General features: G+C 34.9%; 1 protein-coding gene and 1 long non-coding RNA gene across 5 annotated transcripts in view; one reads left to right on the plus strand and one right to left on the minus strand.

The window, feature by feature from the left end:
* PPP4R3A (protein phosphatase 4 regulatory subunit 3A) overlaps positions 1 to 13918 on the plus strand; it is a 38561-nt gene that overhangs the window by 12155 nt on the left and 12488 nt on the right. For 2 of the 3 annotated variants that reach the window (XM_067727638.1, XM_067727631.1), the window contains exons 2-7: positions 992 to 1047; positions 4081 to 4179; positions 8136 to 8753; positions 11867 to 11944; positions 12026 to 12142; positions 12588 to 12743. In XM_067727638.1, the coding sequence (XP_067583739.1) occupies positions 992 to 1047; positions 4081 to 4179; positions 8136 to 8753; positions 11867 to 11944; positions 12026 to 12142; positions 12588 to 12743 (1124 nt within the window). The remainder of the gene's footprint in view (positions 1 to 991; positions 1048 to 4080; positions 4180 to 8135; positions 8754 to 11866; positions 11945 to 12025; positions 12143 to 12587; positions 12744 to 13918) is intronic. The other variant, XM_067727648.1, reaches the window with a different exon arrangement.
* The window catches only part of LOC137219301 (uncharacterized), a 57300-nt gene continuing 55847 nt past the window's right edge, over positions 12466 to 13918 (minus strand). For both annotated transcript variants that reach the window (XR_010941068.1, XR_010941069.1), the window contains one exon: positions 12466 to 13148. This is a non-coding gene — a long non-coding RNA (uncharacterized lncRNA). The remainder of the gene's footprint in view (positions 13149 to 13918) is intronic.

Here is a 13918-nt window from a genome sequence, read left to right on the forward strand (position 1 = left end):
ACAGATATAGAGAACAGACTTGTGGTTGCCAAGGGGGAGATGGGGTAGGGGAGGGAATGAGGGAATGGATTGGGAGTTTGGGGTTAGCAGGTACAAACTATTACATACAGAATGGATAAACAACAAGGTCCTACTGTATAGCACAGGGAACTATATTCAGTATCCTGTGATTAAACCATAATGGAAAAGAATATGAAAAATGTGTGTGTGTGTGTATATATATATATATATATATATATGTATAACTGAATCACTTGGTTGTACAGTAGAAATTTAACACAACATTGTAAATCAACTATACTTAAATAAAATTTTTTATTATTATTTTGCTCTTTGTCACAAAGCAGTAGTTATTTTCTAATACCTTGAGTCTTACGATACTGCCGGGGAAAAACAGAAATGTGCAAATTAGCTTATTCTGAGAAGTAAATTGATAATTTGAAGATGGAGAAGTGTGATTTCTGTATTAAACAGAAATATAAGACTTTCTGAAGGTGAATCATAATGTGGGGATGTACTTGGGCAATGGATCATATCCTTGATGTTTTCAGACTTTTACCAGTGAATTCTTATTTTCAGTCTTGAGAGAGACCAGATTTTATTTATAATGCTTATTTGCATGTTTTAAGTTATTTCTCTAATAATACTGTATATTAGAGATTTAATCCCAGATCATCTGGCTTCACACTGTGCTGTTTCACTACCTTCTGCTGCCCAGGAGTTGTTAGATTTCTCTTACCATCTAGTGCTCGCTCTTTAGATGATCGTGTCTGTTTTGTTAAAAGTAAACATGTATAAAGCAAGCATTTCTTAGGTTACAGGCTATTATATTTAAATTTGTATTGTTTTAAAATAATATTTCCTCAACTGAAGTTGTATGTGCATCAGTCCTTCAAAAAAGGAAATGTGTGTGTATGTAAGGGAATATAATTTTGCTGCTTTACAGTTACATAATGGAATGTGTTTGTTTTTTCTTTTTCCTCTTTCCTAGGTTCTCTACTTTTAGAGTCCAAAATAAATCCTAATACTGCATACCAGAAACAACAGGTAAAATTTTGAAGATGTTCTTTATCTTGCATATTATCCTCTCGATTTGGTGATTAAATGAAAATTTGCCATCTGATTCCTTACAATGAAAATTTTGGAGTAGATTATAAGATGCTTTGCCAGTCTAATTCTAAAATCCAGTTCTACCAATCTCTGTATATATAAAGCAGTCATTTTAAATTAAAGAAAAACTTGCTTCAAGTTAAGCTAAGTTCTAGATATTTGACTAACTGAGCCTTATTCTCAAAAGTTAAAACCTAAAACGACACAGTTTTCTTGTTTCTACCTAAAGAGAATTTAAAAAGTGACCACTGATGGAATAATCAGCTACTAACACAACTAAATGGTAGAAACTCCTTCCTTCACTGTTGTAAATGCTAGTGCAGGAGGAACATTCATATCTCTATACAGCAACTCAGTATAAATACGAATCTGATTTCTTATATAGCCTGACTGGGACCTTATAATGATGTGAGTTTTTTAAGAACTTTCAATTTGAGTACACTCTCTTTCTTGTACCCTTCTGATGCAAGAGATATCTGAAAGTAAATCTCTCACTTAATACTTGCAAGCACTGTCATCAAAATTGGTATTTATTTCAGAATATACCCATGTAGATAATACTGAGTGCTTTACAAAGCCAATGAAATCAGTATCAGTTCCCTCACTGCCCTGAAGATGCAGATATAAAATAACTTAAAATACACTACCAACACATTTATATTACTTTATAAATATATAAATATATAACTTTATAAATTATAAAGTGCTTTGCTTCATCATTGACTATTAAAATACTACTAGAGGCAAGTTAGTTTTATTTTGCACATAAGATGATGCCTAAAGATTGTGGCTTGCTTGAGGTCACACAGATAGTACCTAGGAAATCGGATATTTACTCCTAAATTTATATAACGGTGATTTATTTGTCCAACAGGTATTGGTACAATATGAAATATTTTCTTGATGGTTCAGTGGTCTGTTAAATACACTTTGTTGCATTTGGTGTTCTTAAGAAAACCCTCAGGTTAGATTGCAATGGCTGGAGACTAGAGTATTATTTGGTTTTGATATTCTATACATAAATTAACGTTTTGAGTTTTCAGTCAGCTGAAGAGTAAAAGCACATCCTAAGAAAAAAAAAGATCAAGTCTCTTTTGAGGATGAATGAACAAATCTATATGTCTTAACCTATAGGCTGTTGGATGATAAGCAAGCAGGATGATTTGGTGAAAATTAGGCTCTTCAAGGAAAACAGAAGAGTAATTCCTAAAAATTTTCAAACTTATGAATTTGTCAAATGGATAACTAAGAGCGTATTTCTATCTGTGCCCTGATTTAAGCCTCCAAATGATTCTGAATATACATTATAACAGAGTTGTTGCTTACAATTGTCTTAAACTTACCTTATTACTAATGTGATAGTGGTTTTAGACTTCTTCCAATAGATCTTACCTTATTACTGGTTTTCAAAACAGTATGATCCCATTTATTTAAAGACGAAACTGAGGCCAACTGACTAATTTCTGACATGTTGATCTTACAATGTTAATGTAAATTATTTTGAGCTGGAACAGCTACTCAGTCACTGGAACAGATTGCTTGCCTGGGATCTATGATCTCTTGAAGTTCTTGAAGATAATAAAAAGGGGTCTTTGAGCTCTTTTTTAGAATTCTGAGTAAGATTTGCGGATTTATCCTCTTAGTAATGCTGCACAGCCTAATCAGAGGATTGTTTATTTACTTCTGGCTGGCATCACTTTAGTTCAGTAAGAGACTATTGGTCTCATGATTGACAGTTAAATAATTGAACAGAGTAAATATGCAATTTAGCAGACAAATTTTTAAACATGGGACCCATTTGTGTACAATAAGTGGTGTCCTTACGAGGTACTGAAAAGTATTAGAAATTACATAGATCTTTTAAGATACCTTAAAATATAGTCATGTTTCCTCCTCAATACAGGAGCTTTTATCATTTCAGTAGATGCTCAGCCAGCCTTGGCTTGGCTCCTTTCAGTTACTTATTAGATTAAATTATTTTTCTTTATATTGTGTTCACATCTAATTTCTACTCCTAATTCGTCTCTTTGGACCAGTTTGAAAAAGGCTACATGGTAGCTGTTACATTAGGCTTCGTTTTCAAATGTAACTCTCCCTAGTGCCATTCACAAATTCTTAATGTGATTCATAGATCCCTCTGGAAGGCTCTTTTTTGAAATGGTTAATTGCTGTGAAACAGTGTATGTGTTTATTTATAGTCAGTAATTTCAAAAAGATACCTTAGACCCTATAAATATACCATGCATATTGTAGAATACAGACTATTTGTACTACAGGAAATATAAAGTGGTCTCGGTATTATAATTGTAGTGTCTTGCTGAGATTACATCTTAGTAAAAACTGTTGAACTGTTTATTAAACTATCATTAAAAAAACAAAAATTGGTATGAATGAATAAAAGGGTGGTAGGTGGTAGGAGCATCTTGCTTCTTGAACTTTGGTGAAAGTTAAAAAACCTCTGTCCAGGTAAATGCTCACGTTACAAATTTAGCCAATAATTTCAAGGGCGTCATGGGCCTCAAGTGCCCCAGGTAAAGAACACCTGATACTGAAAGTTAGAGAGGAGGAGGAGCAGCTATGTTTATTAATCACATCCTCCTGACATGCCCTTGCTACTGAATACTCAGGACTTCCTCTTTGAGCGTTTTGACTAGAGCATAAAATGTAACTTAATGTGCAAGCAAAGGATTGATATAATGTTTAGTTTGTATCTTTTGATATATTTAGATTATGTGCTCAATTTGTAGTGCTTTTCGTATATTGGTTCAACTTCTCCTTAAGGAGAATGTTTTCATTTTATAGATTGGATAAAGTGAAGTGCAAAAAGGCATTGGAAATTACTGACATCAGTGTTACAAAAAGTAAAAATGAGTACCGTTCTCAATTCCCTATTGCTTTGTTCATTTGCCTTATACTTTGAAGTAGTTTGTGATAATATATGTTAATCATTCAGACTTCTTTTCTCTCAAGGACACTTTGATTGTGTGGTCTGAAGCAGAAAATTATGACTTGGCCCTTAGCTTTCAAGAAAAAGCTGGATGTGATGAAATTTGGGAGAAAATATGTCAGGTAATTTTAAAAATCAGAAAATCAACATGCTTTCTTTTTAAGCATTTTGTTTTTTGCTGTGCTTTATGCTAATGCCCCAAATTTTAAATAGAGACACATTTCATATAGATCTTCTAAATTCACTGCTGTCTGTGAAAAAGCTTGATTTATAGGAAAGTACAGTTTATTGACATTAATCTACCCAGCCCAGACCTTTTCTGAACTCCAGAGTTTTATATCCAGCTGCTTTTGAGAGCTCCTCCATGAGTGCTAACTAGCATCTCAAATTTAATAGTCTAAGACTGAACGTAATCTCACCGAGATTTGTTCATTCTCCTAGCTATCTCTCTCATCTCAGTAAATGCCACCCAGTTGCTGAAGCCAGAAACGTGTTTATCCTTCCTTCATCTTCTATATCCATTCAGTCCCTCAATTGTAAGTCTTAAATGCATTCACTTATCTTCATTTTCATTGCTGTTAGTTTACTAAGCCACCATCATTGCTTGCCTGGTTCATTGCTTTCATTCCCAAATCTGTACCACAGCTGGAGTGATCTTTTTAAAAATGCAAGTCTGATCGTGTTACCCCTTGTTCAGTAACTTCTTATGGCTCTTGACTGTCTCTTCAGTGTCATCATGCATGTTCTCAATTGATTCTGGAATTCCTTAATGGTTCTAGTACCTCAGTCTAGTGATAAAATCTCCACAGTCTTTTGAGAATGGTCATTTTTTATGCGCTCTGATGGCTAAAGCCACTGGTTCTTGTTATGGACTTATTTAGACCATTACAACCTAAGGATGCTTTCTCTGTCTTCATGTTTATTTTATCTGGAGAATAAATAACTTTCAGGAGATTCTTTAATTCATTGGTTCTCAAGGTGTGGTCCTCAGACCAGCAGGATGAGCATGACCTGGGATCTGTTAGAAATGCAAATTCTGAGACCCCCATCCCAGATCTGCTGAATCAGAAACTATGAGTAGGTACCAGTAATTCTATTTTAACAAGCCCTCTAAGTCAGATTTTCTCTGTAAAGGGCAAGATGGTAAATATTTTAGGGTTTGTGGACCATACAGTTTAACAGCTATTCTGTTCTGCTGTTGTACTGTGAAAGTAGCTATAGATAACACATAAATAAATGGACATCGTTCTCTTCCAGTAAAATTTTATTTACAAAAACAAGTGGTGGTCCAGGTTTGGCTCGTTTGTCAACGCCTGCTTCAGGTGATTCTGATGCAGCCTGAAGTTTAAGAGCCACTGACTTAGGAGAAGCCACAGTGCTCTTGAGGCACAGTTTCTCCTTAACTTGCAGGATTTATTTCTGCTATATAATTCTACTTAGCTGTGTTTTTCATAAATTAACCTGCCTGTTAAGCTGTCCCTTTCCTTCTCTTAACATGTGAAAAGCTAACATGTTTTTATGCTTTCTTCATGTTTTCTTTGCTTTCTGTCTCATACAGTTGTTTTTACAGCATGTTCCTCTAGATTTTTGTCATGTGGAGTTCTTCCATAGAAAGAGAAGAGATTAATGAGCTCAGGGTGGTGCTGAAAGCACCCGTTATTAAGAAAAATCTTGTTCTCTTTCACCTTTCTAAGATGAACAGTCCCACCTTGGACACAATCTTTTATTGGGTCAATATTTAACTCAGACCTGGACTCAATCTGTTAACCGTCATGCCTGGCTCTCCTTTAAAATTGTTGGGGCTTTATTATGCTTCTCCTTAGTCTGTAACACCATAAATTTTTCCGTCATTTTCTCTTGGGGCACAAGTAGTAGTACTTGTATACTTTGCTCTACAATAACTTTCCTGGGAATCACTGCCTACTTTGTTGTTCCTTTCTGATCTTACCCTCCCAACTTTTACATAGTTTATGTTCAAGATGTCATTTCTCAATGACTCTTATGATCCTGGCTGTACTTCTCAATTAATTTCTGGATCCTGGCTTATTTTAGGGAATTTACTGTATTTTGTTCTCTGAGATCTTATGTTTCTCTATTTCTTGAACTCATCATTTTTTTATCTAGAAACAACTAAAAAATCTCCACATTATCTAGTACTCTCCTTGATAGCAGTTATGTCTGGGTGCATCTCTTTTTCCTTTTTATATCTTTATGATCTTCACATTCTCATTTGCTTCATATCTGTCCAGATTGACTTCTGAGATTTATCCTTTCTCATAAGGAAAGCTCTCTCTTCTAGCTTAGTCTACTTTCCTTTTTAAATTTTCATTCTTCTATTGCTTCTCTTCTGAAAGTAAGACTGAAACATATTTGTCAGATTATTACAGTTTCACCATGTTTCCCTGAGAAGATCAAATTCCTAAACACAGGTCTTTTTGATTACCTGTTCAGCCTTCGTATTTGCAAATTAACTCCAGAAGATGGCATTTTTCATTATAATAAGGGCTCTCATCCCTTATCATTGGTTTTGTAAACAAACCCCTACCATTTTTCTATAGGTAGAGCCATAGCTTGAATACTAGGAGTCTAAAGCTGTGATGAGATCTTACGTAATTTAAAAAAATCCAGGGCCAACTTGAGACCATGCCAGGTAAAAGCTGTGAATGTGCCTAGCCTCCTTTTAGTGGTGCTGCCCACTGGGTTAAGGTCAAGACGGTATTGCCTTGCAGCATTTTTCTAGACTTAGTCCAGGACTTCTTCCCTTCTAGTATCCATCAACATCTCTTAACCATGCTAAGCAATTTAAGTTTGTTGGTCATTTCATATAAGGCCTAAGTTTTCCATCCCTTTGCCATTCATCTTGGCCTTTTGGGCTGGTTTAGTGGCAGTGTCTCAAATTACAGGGCCAAGATAGCAAAACTCATTTCATTCCAAAATACGTCTTTGACCTTTTGTAAAAATTTTCTTTTACCTTAAAATGTATTTAATTGTGAAGACGTATAAGTTATCTTTTTATAATTAGAGCCCCTACACTGACATACAGTTGGGGTTTATGACAAACTTTAGAGCTTCTAGGGGATCATGAGAGGTATAGGTTTGGGTGTGTAGAAAGGAGAACTTCCATGGTTTGGTTACTTAACTTTAAGCAGGTATTCCTAGGGGATAGCTCTGCTACACATAGGTCGCAGTTACTTTTTATGTGGTTTTATTTTTGTGTGGGTGCACTTGTTTCCCACTCAGTTTTTCTTAATCATCATTTTGGGCTACCAACCAGCGTTTTCATACCAAATCAGTGACCTACTTTGGTCCAAAGCCAATTTGTAAATGCTCTTGGCCCTTGGTTTCTAAATTAACTGATATTAAATATTTTTCTTATTGCTTACAATTATATATTTTTTCTATGGTCACAGTATTTGTTTGAATTTTACTTAAACTTTGAAGAGTTTTGTGGCTCTACCAGAGCACAGTGCTAGGAGTGTCTCTGAGATTTGCCCTGGTCTGCTGGAAAAGAGGCCATGGATATAAAACGTGAGTGGATGTTTTACCACTCTATATGTTATGCGTCTGCAGGGCACTGTAAGTCACAGTCACAGTTAGTTTAGTGGATCTTTAGAATGTTTCTGTTGCTGGCAAACCTTGTACTTACAAGAAAGCTTATTCCATTTCTGAACTTTGAACTTCCTTCCTTAAAATCGAAAGTGTATGTTATTTGTAGAAATGTGTAGAAATGTGTTCAGGAAAGTAGGCAATTGTGTCGAGCTTTGTTTTTTTTTAACATCTTTATTGGAATATAAATTGCTTTACAATGGTGTGTTAGTTTCTGCTGTATCACAAAGTGAATCAGCTATACATATATCCCCATATCCCCTCCCTCTTGCATCTCGCTCCCACCCTACCTATCCCACCCCTCTAGGTGGTCACAAAGCACCGGTGTCAAGTTTGAAGACTTAAAGTTTGTCTAGTCTTAAACTTGAAAATTACCATTAATAGTTTTCTTATAACATCTCTTGTATCTAAGAATACCATTTAGATTTGCTTTGATTATACTTTGTCAGCTATCATAAATCTTGTTTACTAGGTTCAAGGAAAGGACCCATCAGTGGACATCACTCAGGACCTTGTAGATGAGTCTGAAGAGGAGCGTTTTGATGATATGTCATCGCCAGGTTTAGAATTGCCATCTTGTGAATTAAGTCGCCTTGAGGAAATTGCAGAACTTGTGGCATCATCTTTACCTTCCCCCCTGCGTCGTGAAAAACTTGCACTAGCACTGGAAAATGAGGGTTACATTAAAAAGCTCTTAGAGCTTTTTCATGTGTGTGAGGATTTGGAAAATATTGAAGGACTGCACCACTTGTATGAAATTATCAAAGGCATCTTCCTCTTGAATCGAACTGCTCTTTTTGAAGTTATGTTCTCTGAGGAATGTATAATGGACGTCATTGGATGCTTAGAATATGATCCTGCTTTATCACAACCACGAAAACATAGGGAATTTCTAACAAAAACAGCCAAGTTTAAAGAAGTGATTCCCATATCAGATCCTGAGCTGAAACAAAAAATTCATCAGACATACCGAGTTCAGTATATACAAGACATGGTTCTACCTACCCCTTCAGTCTTTGAAGAAAATATGTTATCAACACTTCACTCTTTTATCTTTTTCAATAAGGTAGAAATTGTTGGTATGTTACAGGTGAGTTAGATCATTCTTTTTTTTCCTACTTAAAAAGATACTGATTGCCTTCAGCAGAAATAATTTTCTGTTCCTTTTAGGCACACAAATTGAATTTTTAATTTTTGTCTAAATGTATGTATTTTGGTGATATTACAAGAGATTATAATATATAATACTGTGGGACCAGAAGGTTGTGTTGGATTAGGGGTGATAAATGTAATTTAAAAAAAAAAATCTAGCTTGAAGAAATAGGAAAAGGATCTTAATGAAACACTTGAATGTGGAATTTTAGGGATATTAATCTATCAGTTATGCATAGAACAGAATAGATTGGAAGAGGAAAGAAAAATAAAAGAGAAGCCAAGAAATATGTCATTAAATATAGAATACAAATTCTATAGCATTTATACAACTCCCAGGTAATTATTTATTAGAGGTACAGCAGATGTTGGCAAGTTATAGCTGCATGTCTCCCTACCAAGAGGCATGCTTTTGTAATGGATGAGAGTGTGGGGAGGTTAGGCTAGAGTATGAGTTTCAGCTCTGCCTGTCACTTAATAGCTATGTGGCTTGGGCAACTTTCTTAATCTCTTAAAGCTTCAGCTTCCTGATCTTAAGGTTGGTGATATTAGTACCTACCCTATAAGGTCATCTGAAGATTAGATCAGATGCATGCCTATAAAGCATTGAACATGATACAAGACTCCTGAGTATTATTTTAAAGTATCTATTAATAATTGCCTATTAAACTCCAGATTTTCTTTTTAGAGTATGCCCAGTCTCTCGGGTGTGGTGTGTTAGGGTGCTTGCATCAGAACTGCCTAGGATGCATCCTGGATTCTGCACATAGCACACAATCCAAATGTCTGAGCTGGCCGGTAATCTGCATTTTTAACACCCCCAAAGTCAGAGAATCTCTCAGTAATTTATCCCATGGTGCATGAATTAGTCTAGTCCAGTTGAAATATGTTTGCATAGTGCAAAGATTTGTGAGTTGCACACTTCCTGTGTGTTTTGTTTCTTCATGCTCGAGATGTTGTAACAATAACAGCTGTGTGATATGATTTGAAAGCTATTGTAAGACCTTACCTCAGATCTACAAATAAAATAATTATTTGAAACCTGGATTTGAATTTAAGAAAGAGGCAAATAAATGTCAGTTAGAGCTGCTTGGTAGCACATGTTATGAGTAAAACAGTAAATTTAATTTTTGTCTATTCCTTTTTAGAAAATTGCTGTATTTTCAGTGACCCTGGTTTTATCACCTTAATATATATATATATATATATATATATATATATATATGAATTTAGATAGAAAAGTCAATTTTACCAAAACTGCTTTCCTGAAGCTAGTGATAAGTCCAGTTCACGTTGATTAATTTGACATGTTTTCCATTCATTTAAGACAGACAAATAACATAGGCAATACAGTCTGGTAAGTACAACAGTATTCCTTGACATAGTGTATTGTGATTGATAATGGAAGAAGAAGGGTGTTCTGGTACCAATTTTCATTTGTTCTTTGCTAAGGAACTAGTTTTTGCTAGCTACCTAATAGATCCTCTGTTCTGGTCTAGTTCTGATTTCTGGTCTCCTTGGATAGTCCTAAGCACTGCTGATCCCTTTCTTCAGCTCCACATGGTTCTCATTTTGTTATATAGGGATTTGTCACTTCTTTGTTTTCTTGGTCTTCAGACCTGTAAAATGCTAGTTTTACTCATTAAGTATGAATAATTTCAAGTTGTTAAGTCTTTGTTTCCCTACAATACGCTCTGTAAAATGCAGGCTGCCAGTGCTGTAGGTCTTTCTGTTTCTCTTGATGCTGAGCATTTATATTGAAAGTGCTGCTATGAAGGAAGGTGAGTTTTACACATTTTTTGACAAGGAGTAATTAAAGCAGGTTCTTACCTTGTACACAGTCATAACCCTTACTGTTGACTGATTCTTTGTAATACTGTTGAACCTTCTTAATTCTCTGTACTTCACAGAAGTTCAGAGAATCTTTTTTAATCATTTGATTTCCATTTGGTGGGATATATCATGTCTGAGATGGATCTTGATATTGGATGCCATTTGAGGTGTGGCCTATTTGTACACTGCAGAAAAAGTAAAGGTGGAATAGCCAAACTAATTTGGTGTCACAGAAAATGTTTCTTGAGTACCTGCAGCAGTGAATAAGGGGTTTATAAACTAGTGGGAGATACACACATACATATATACATTTAGACTTAGGCATGTCTGTAGGGCATGTAGTGTTGAATTTATTTCTACTAGCTGAGGTAGTATGGAATTAAAACAAAATCTTAACTAAAAATAGTGACAAAAAATTGAACAGGCAGTCAGGAAGGCTCTACCACCTACCTGCTAACTGTGATTGGGCATTGGGTAAATTTCTTAATCTGTCTCAATTATAAAATAAGGAGGTAAGATAAGATAACATATGAGGTTATTTCCAAGTTCTATACTCTAACTTTTACATGCCCAGATGAGTATCCTATGAGAGATCTTTTGAATCATTTCTAAAATAATTTAATACAATTTAACATAGAATAATTTAATAATTATTGTTATATGTCTGTAGGTGGATAGCTTCAAATAATAGATGTTTCTTTAAAAGTTCTGAATTTAGCTTTTTACATAATTGAATCATTTCTGGTTTTAAAACATGAAGGAAGTTTTATCTTTATTTGAGTGGTTGTAGAACCTTAACTTCTAAAGTAAAGATTATGAAACCCTATGAAAATCATGGGTCTACAGACCATGTTTGTTTTTGTAAATAAAGTTTTATCTGAACAGACCCATACTTGTTCATTGACATTGCCTGTGGCTGCTTCCTACTATAACAGCAGAATTGAGTAGCTGTGGTGGAGTCCGCAAAGCCTAAAGTGTTTATAATGTGGCCCTTAACTAGACTTAAGAAATAGAGCCTTGCCGAAATATAAAGGATAATCTTTGTACAAATCCCCAATTTATCCTTTCATAGTTTTTTCCTTCTCTTTTAAAAAACAGCATTGCCAATACCATCTTCCCCTTTTCCAGTTATTGCGATTTATATCTTCTGTATTAGCGTTTTGAAAATATATTACACTGTTACTATTAGCATAATTAATTTATCCTTTGATTTCACAGGAAGATGAAAAATTTCTGACAGATTTGTTTGCACAGCTAACAGATGAAGCAACAGATGAGGAAAAAAGACAGGAATTGGTAAGAAATTTGATATTATGGAGGGCATGAAGCTAAAACAACACACCTTTTATATTCACTTATCCTTTTTCCTAATTTCAGGTTAACTTTTTAAAAGAATTTTGTGCGTTCTCCCAAACGCTACAACCTCAAAACAGAGATGCTTTTTTCAAGACTTTGTCAAACATGGGTATATTACCAGCTTTAGAAGTCATCCTTGTAAGTTTGTTTCTCCTTATACTTAATTACCATCATATTTTTAATCCACAAAATAGTATATTTCTTATGTAGCATGCAACTGTTTGATTATAGCCAATATTTAATATCAGTTGTGTATTACATAAAGTTAAAAAGCTATAAAATTCTAGTATTAGTCCTTACAGAGAGTACTGAAAGGACACATACAGGAATTTTCCATATTTTTAATATCGATAATTTGTTAACTTTGCAGCCTATTAGTTGAAATGTTAAAGTAAAAAAAAAAACAGGAGTAAAAGAAAGTATAACTTTATCCATAGAAAAAGAATTTTACATAAGCAGAATTTCCTTGACCTCTCTTTTTTTATTCAAATGTTCTCTTATAATTTGTTAGGTTTTGGATTTATATAGCTTCAAGTTCCATATTTTTGTTATTATAGGAGAAATAAGTGCTTTTTATCTGCAGGGCATGGATGATACACAGGTGCGAAGTGCTGCTACTGATATATTCTCATACTTGGTTGAATATAATCCATCCATGGTACGAGAGTTTGTCATGCAGGAGGCACAACAGAATGATGATGTAAGTAAGAAGTTAACAGAGCAAAAAATAACCAACAAGGTAAATATTATTTGCACTAACAGTAAGTATTTATACATGGGAAGCTATAACTGTATTTATTATTCATTTCTTAAAGATTTAAATAGTTGATGTTTGAGAAGAGTGTAGCCATAATATCATGGCTTATTCTTCCCTAACTGGCTCCTGTCTCAGTTTATAAATTGTCTTACAGCAGTTGTTAATGCTCAACTTAAATTTCTTTAAAAATTTTTGAGATCGGGCTTCCCTGGTGGCGCAGTGGTTGAGAGTCCGCCTGCCAGTGCAGGGGACACGGGTTCGTGCCCCGGTCCGGGAAGATCCCACATGCTGCGGAGCGGCTGGGCCCGTGAGCCATGGCCGCTGAGCCTGCGCGTCCGGAGCCTGTGCTCTGCAACGGGAGAGGCCACACAGTGAGAGGCCCGTGTACTGCAAAAAAAAAAGAAAAAAAAAAAATTTGAGATTAAGTTTCTTAATTCAGAAGTTAATGTGCTATGTAGTGTTGTTTAAATCATTTAATCAATAAATTGTTCTTCTATATGTGGAATTATGAATAACTTCCCTAGGAAAACATTGGCTTTGCTAGGGATAGAGTCTCAAAATCATCAAGAATGATGAAGCACATTCCTTTGGAAAGTGTTTAGGGTGCTTTCTTTACTGCCTAACCATAGGGAACAAGCTGTTGTGTTGTGTACACACACACACACACACACACACACACTCACTCACTCACATTCACTCACTCACTCACTTACCCATCAATTTCAGAGTCGGTGAGAGAATGTATCCTGGTGATGTGAAAGGTTCTCCCAGAGTCTGTGGTACATGGCTTATGTGGAAGCCGTAAATGTTTGTGCTCTGTTTTCTTTTCAGATAATTAAACCAATCATCCTGATTTTTTATTTTCTCTTTCCCCCATAAAATCTTGGAAGTAACTTTTTACTTAAGAATAAACTAAGATATTCTGCCCTCAAACAGAGAGGGTAAAAAGACAATCTCTTAGAAAAAAATATATGTAGAATTCCAGCCTATCATATTTTTACAAAATGAGGAAATAGACTTTTTAAAGAGATCGTAATGTGTTGTGATGTCAAAATGAAGTGGAATGCCTAGTAACTTCTATATTTAACACTTGTTTACAAAATTGTAATGTCAGGGTAGGTGCAGGAAGTGCCAGTTTGAACTGTTGAATATTATGT

Source organism: Pseudorca crassidens, chromosome 1 (assembly GCF_039906515.1).
Source record: "Pseudorca crassidens isolate mPseCra1 chromosome 1, mPseCra1.hap1, whole genome shotgun sequence".
Classification (NCBI taxonomy): domain Eukaryota; kingdom Metazoa; phylum Chordata; class Mammalia; order Artiodactyla; family Delphinidae; genus Pseudorca; species Pseudorca crassidens.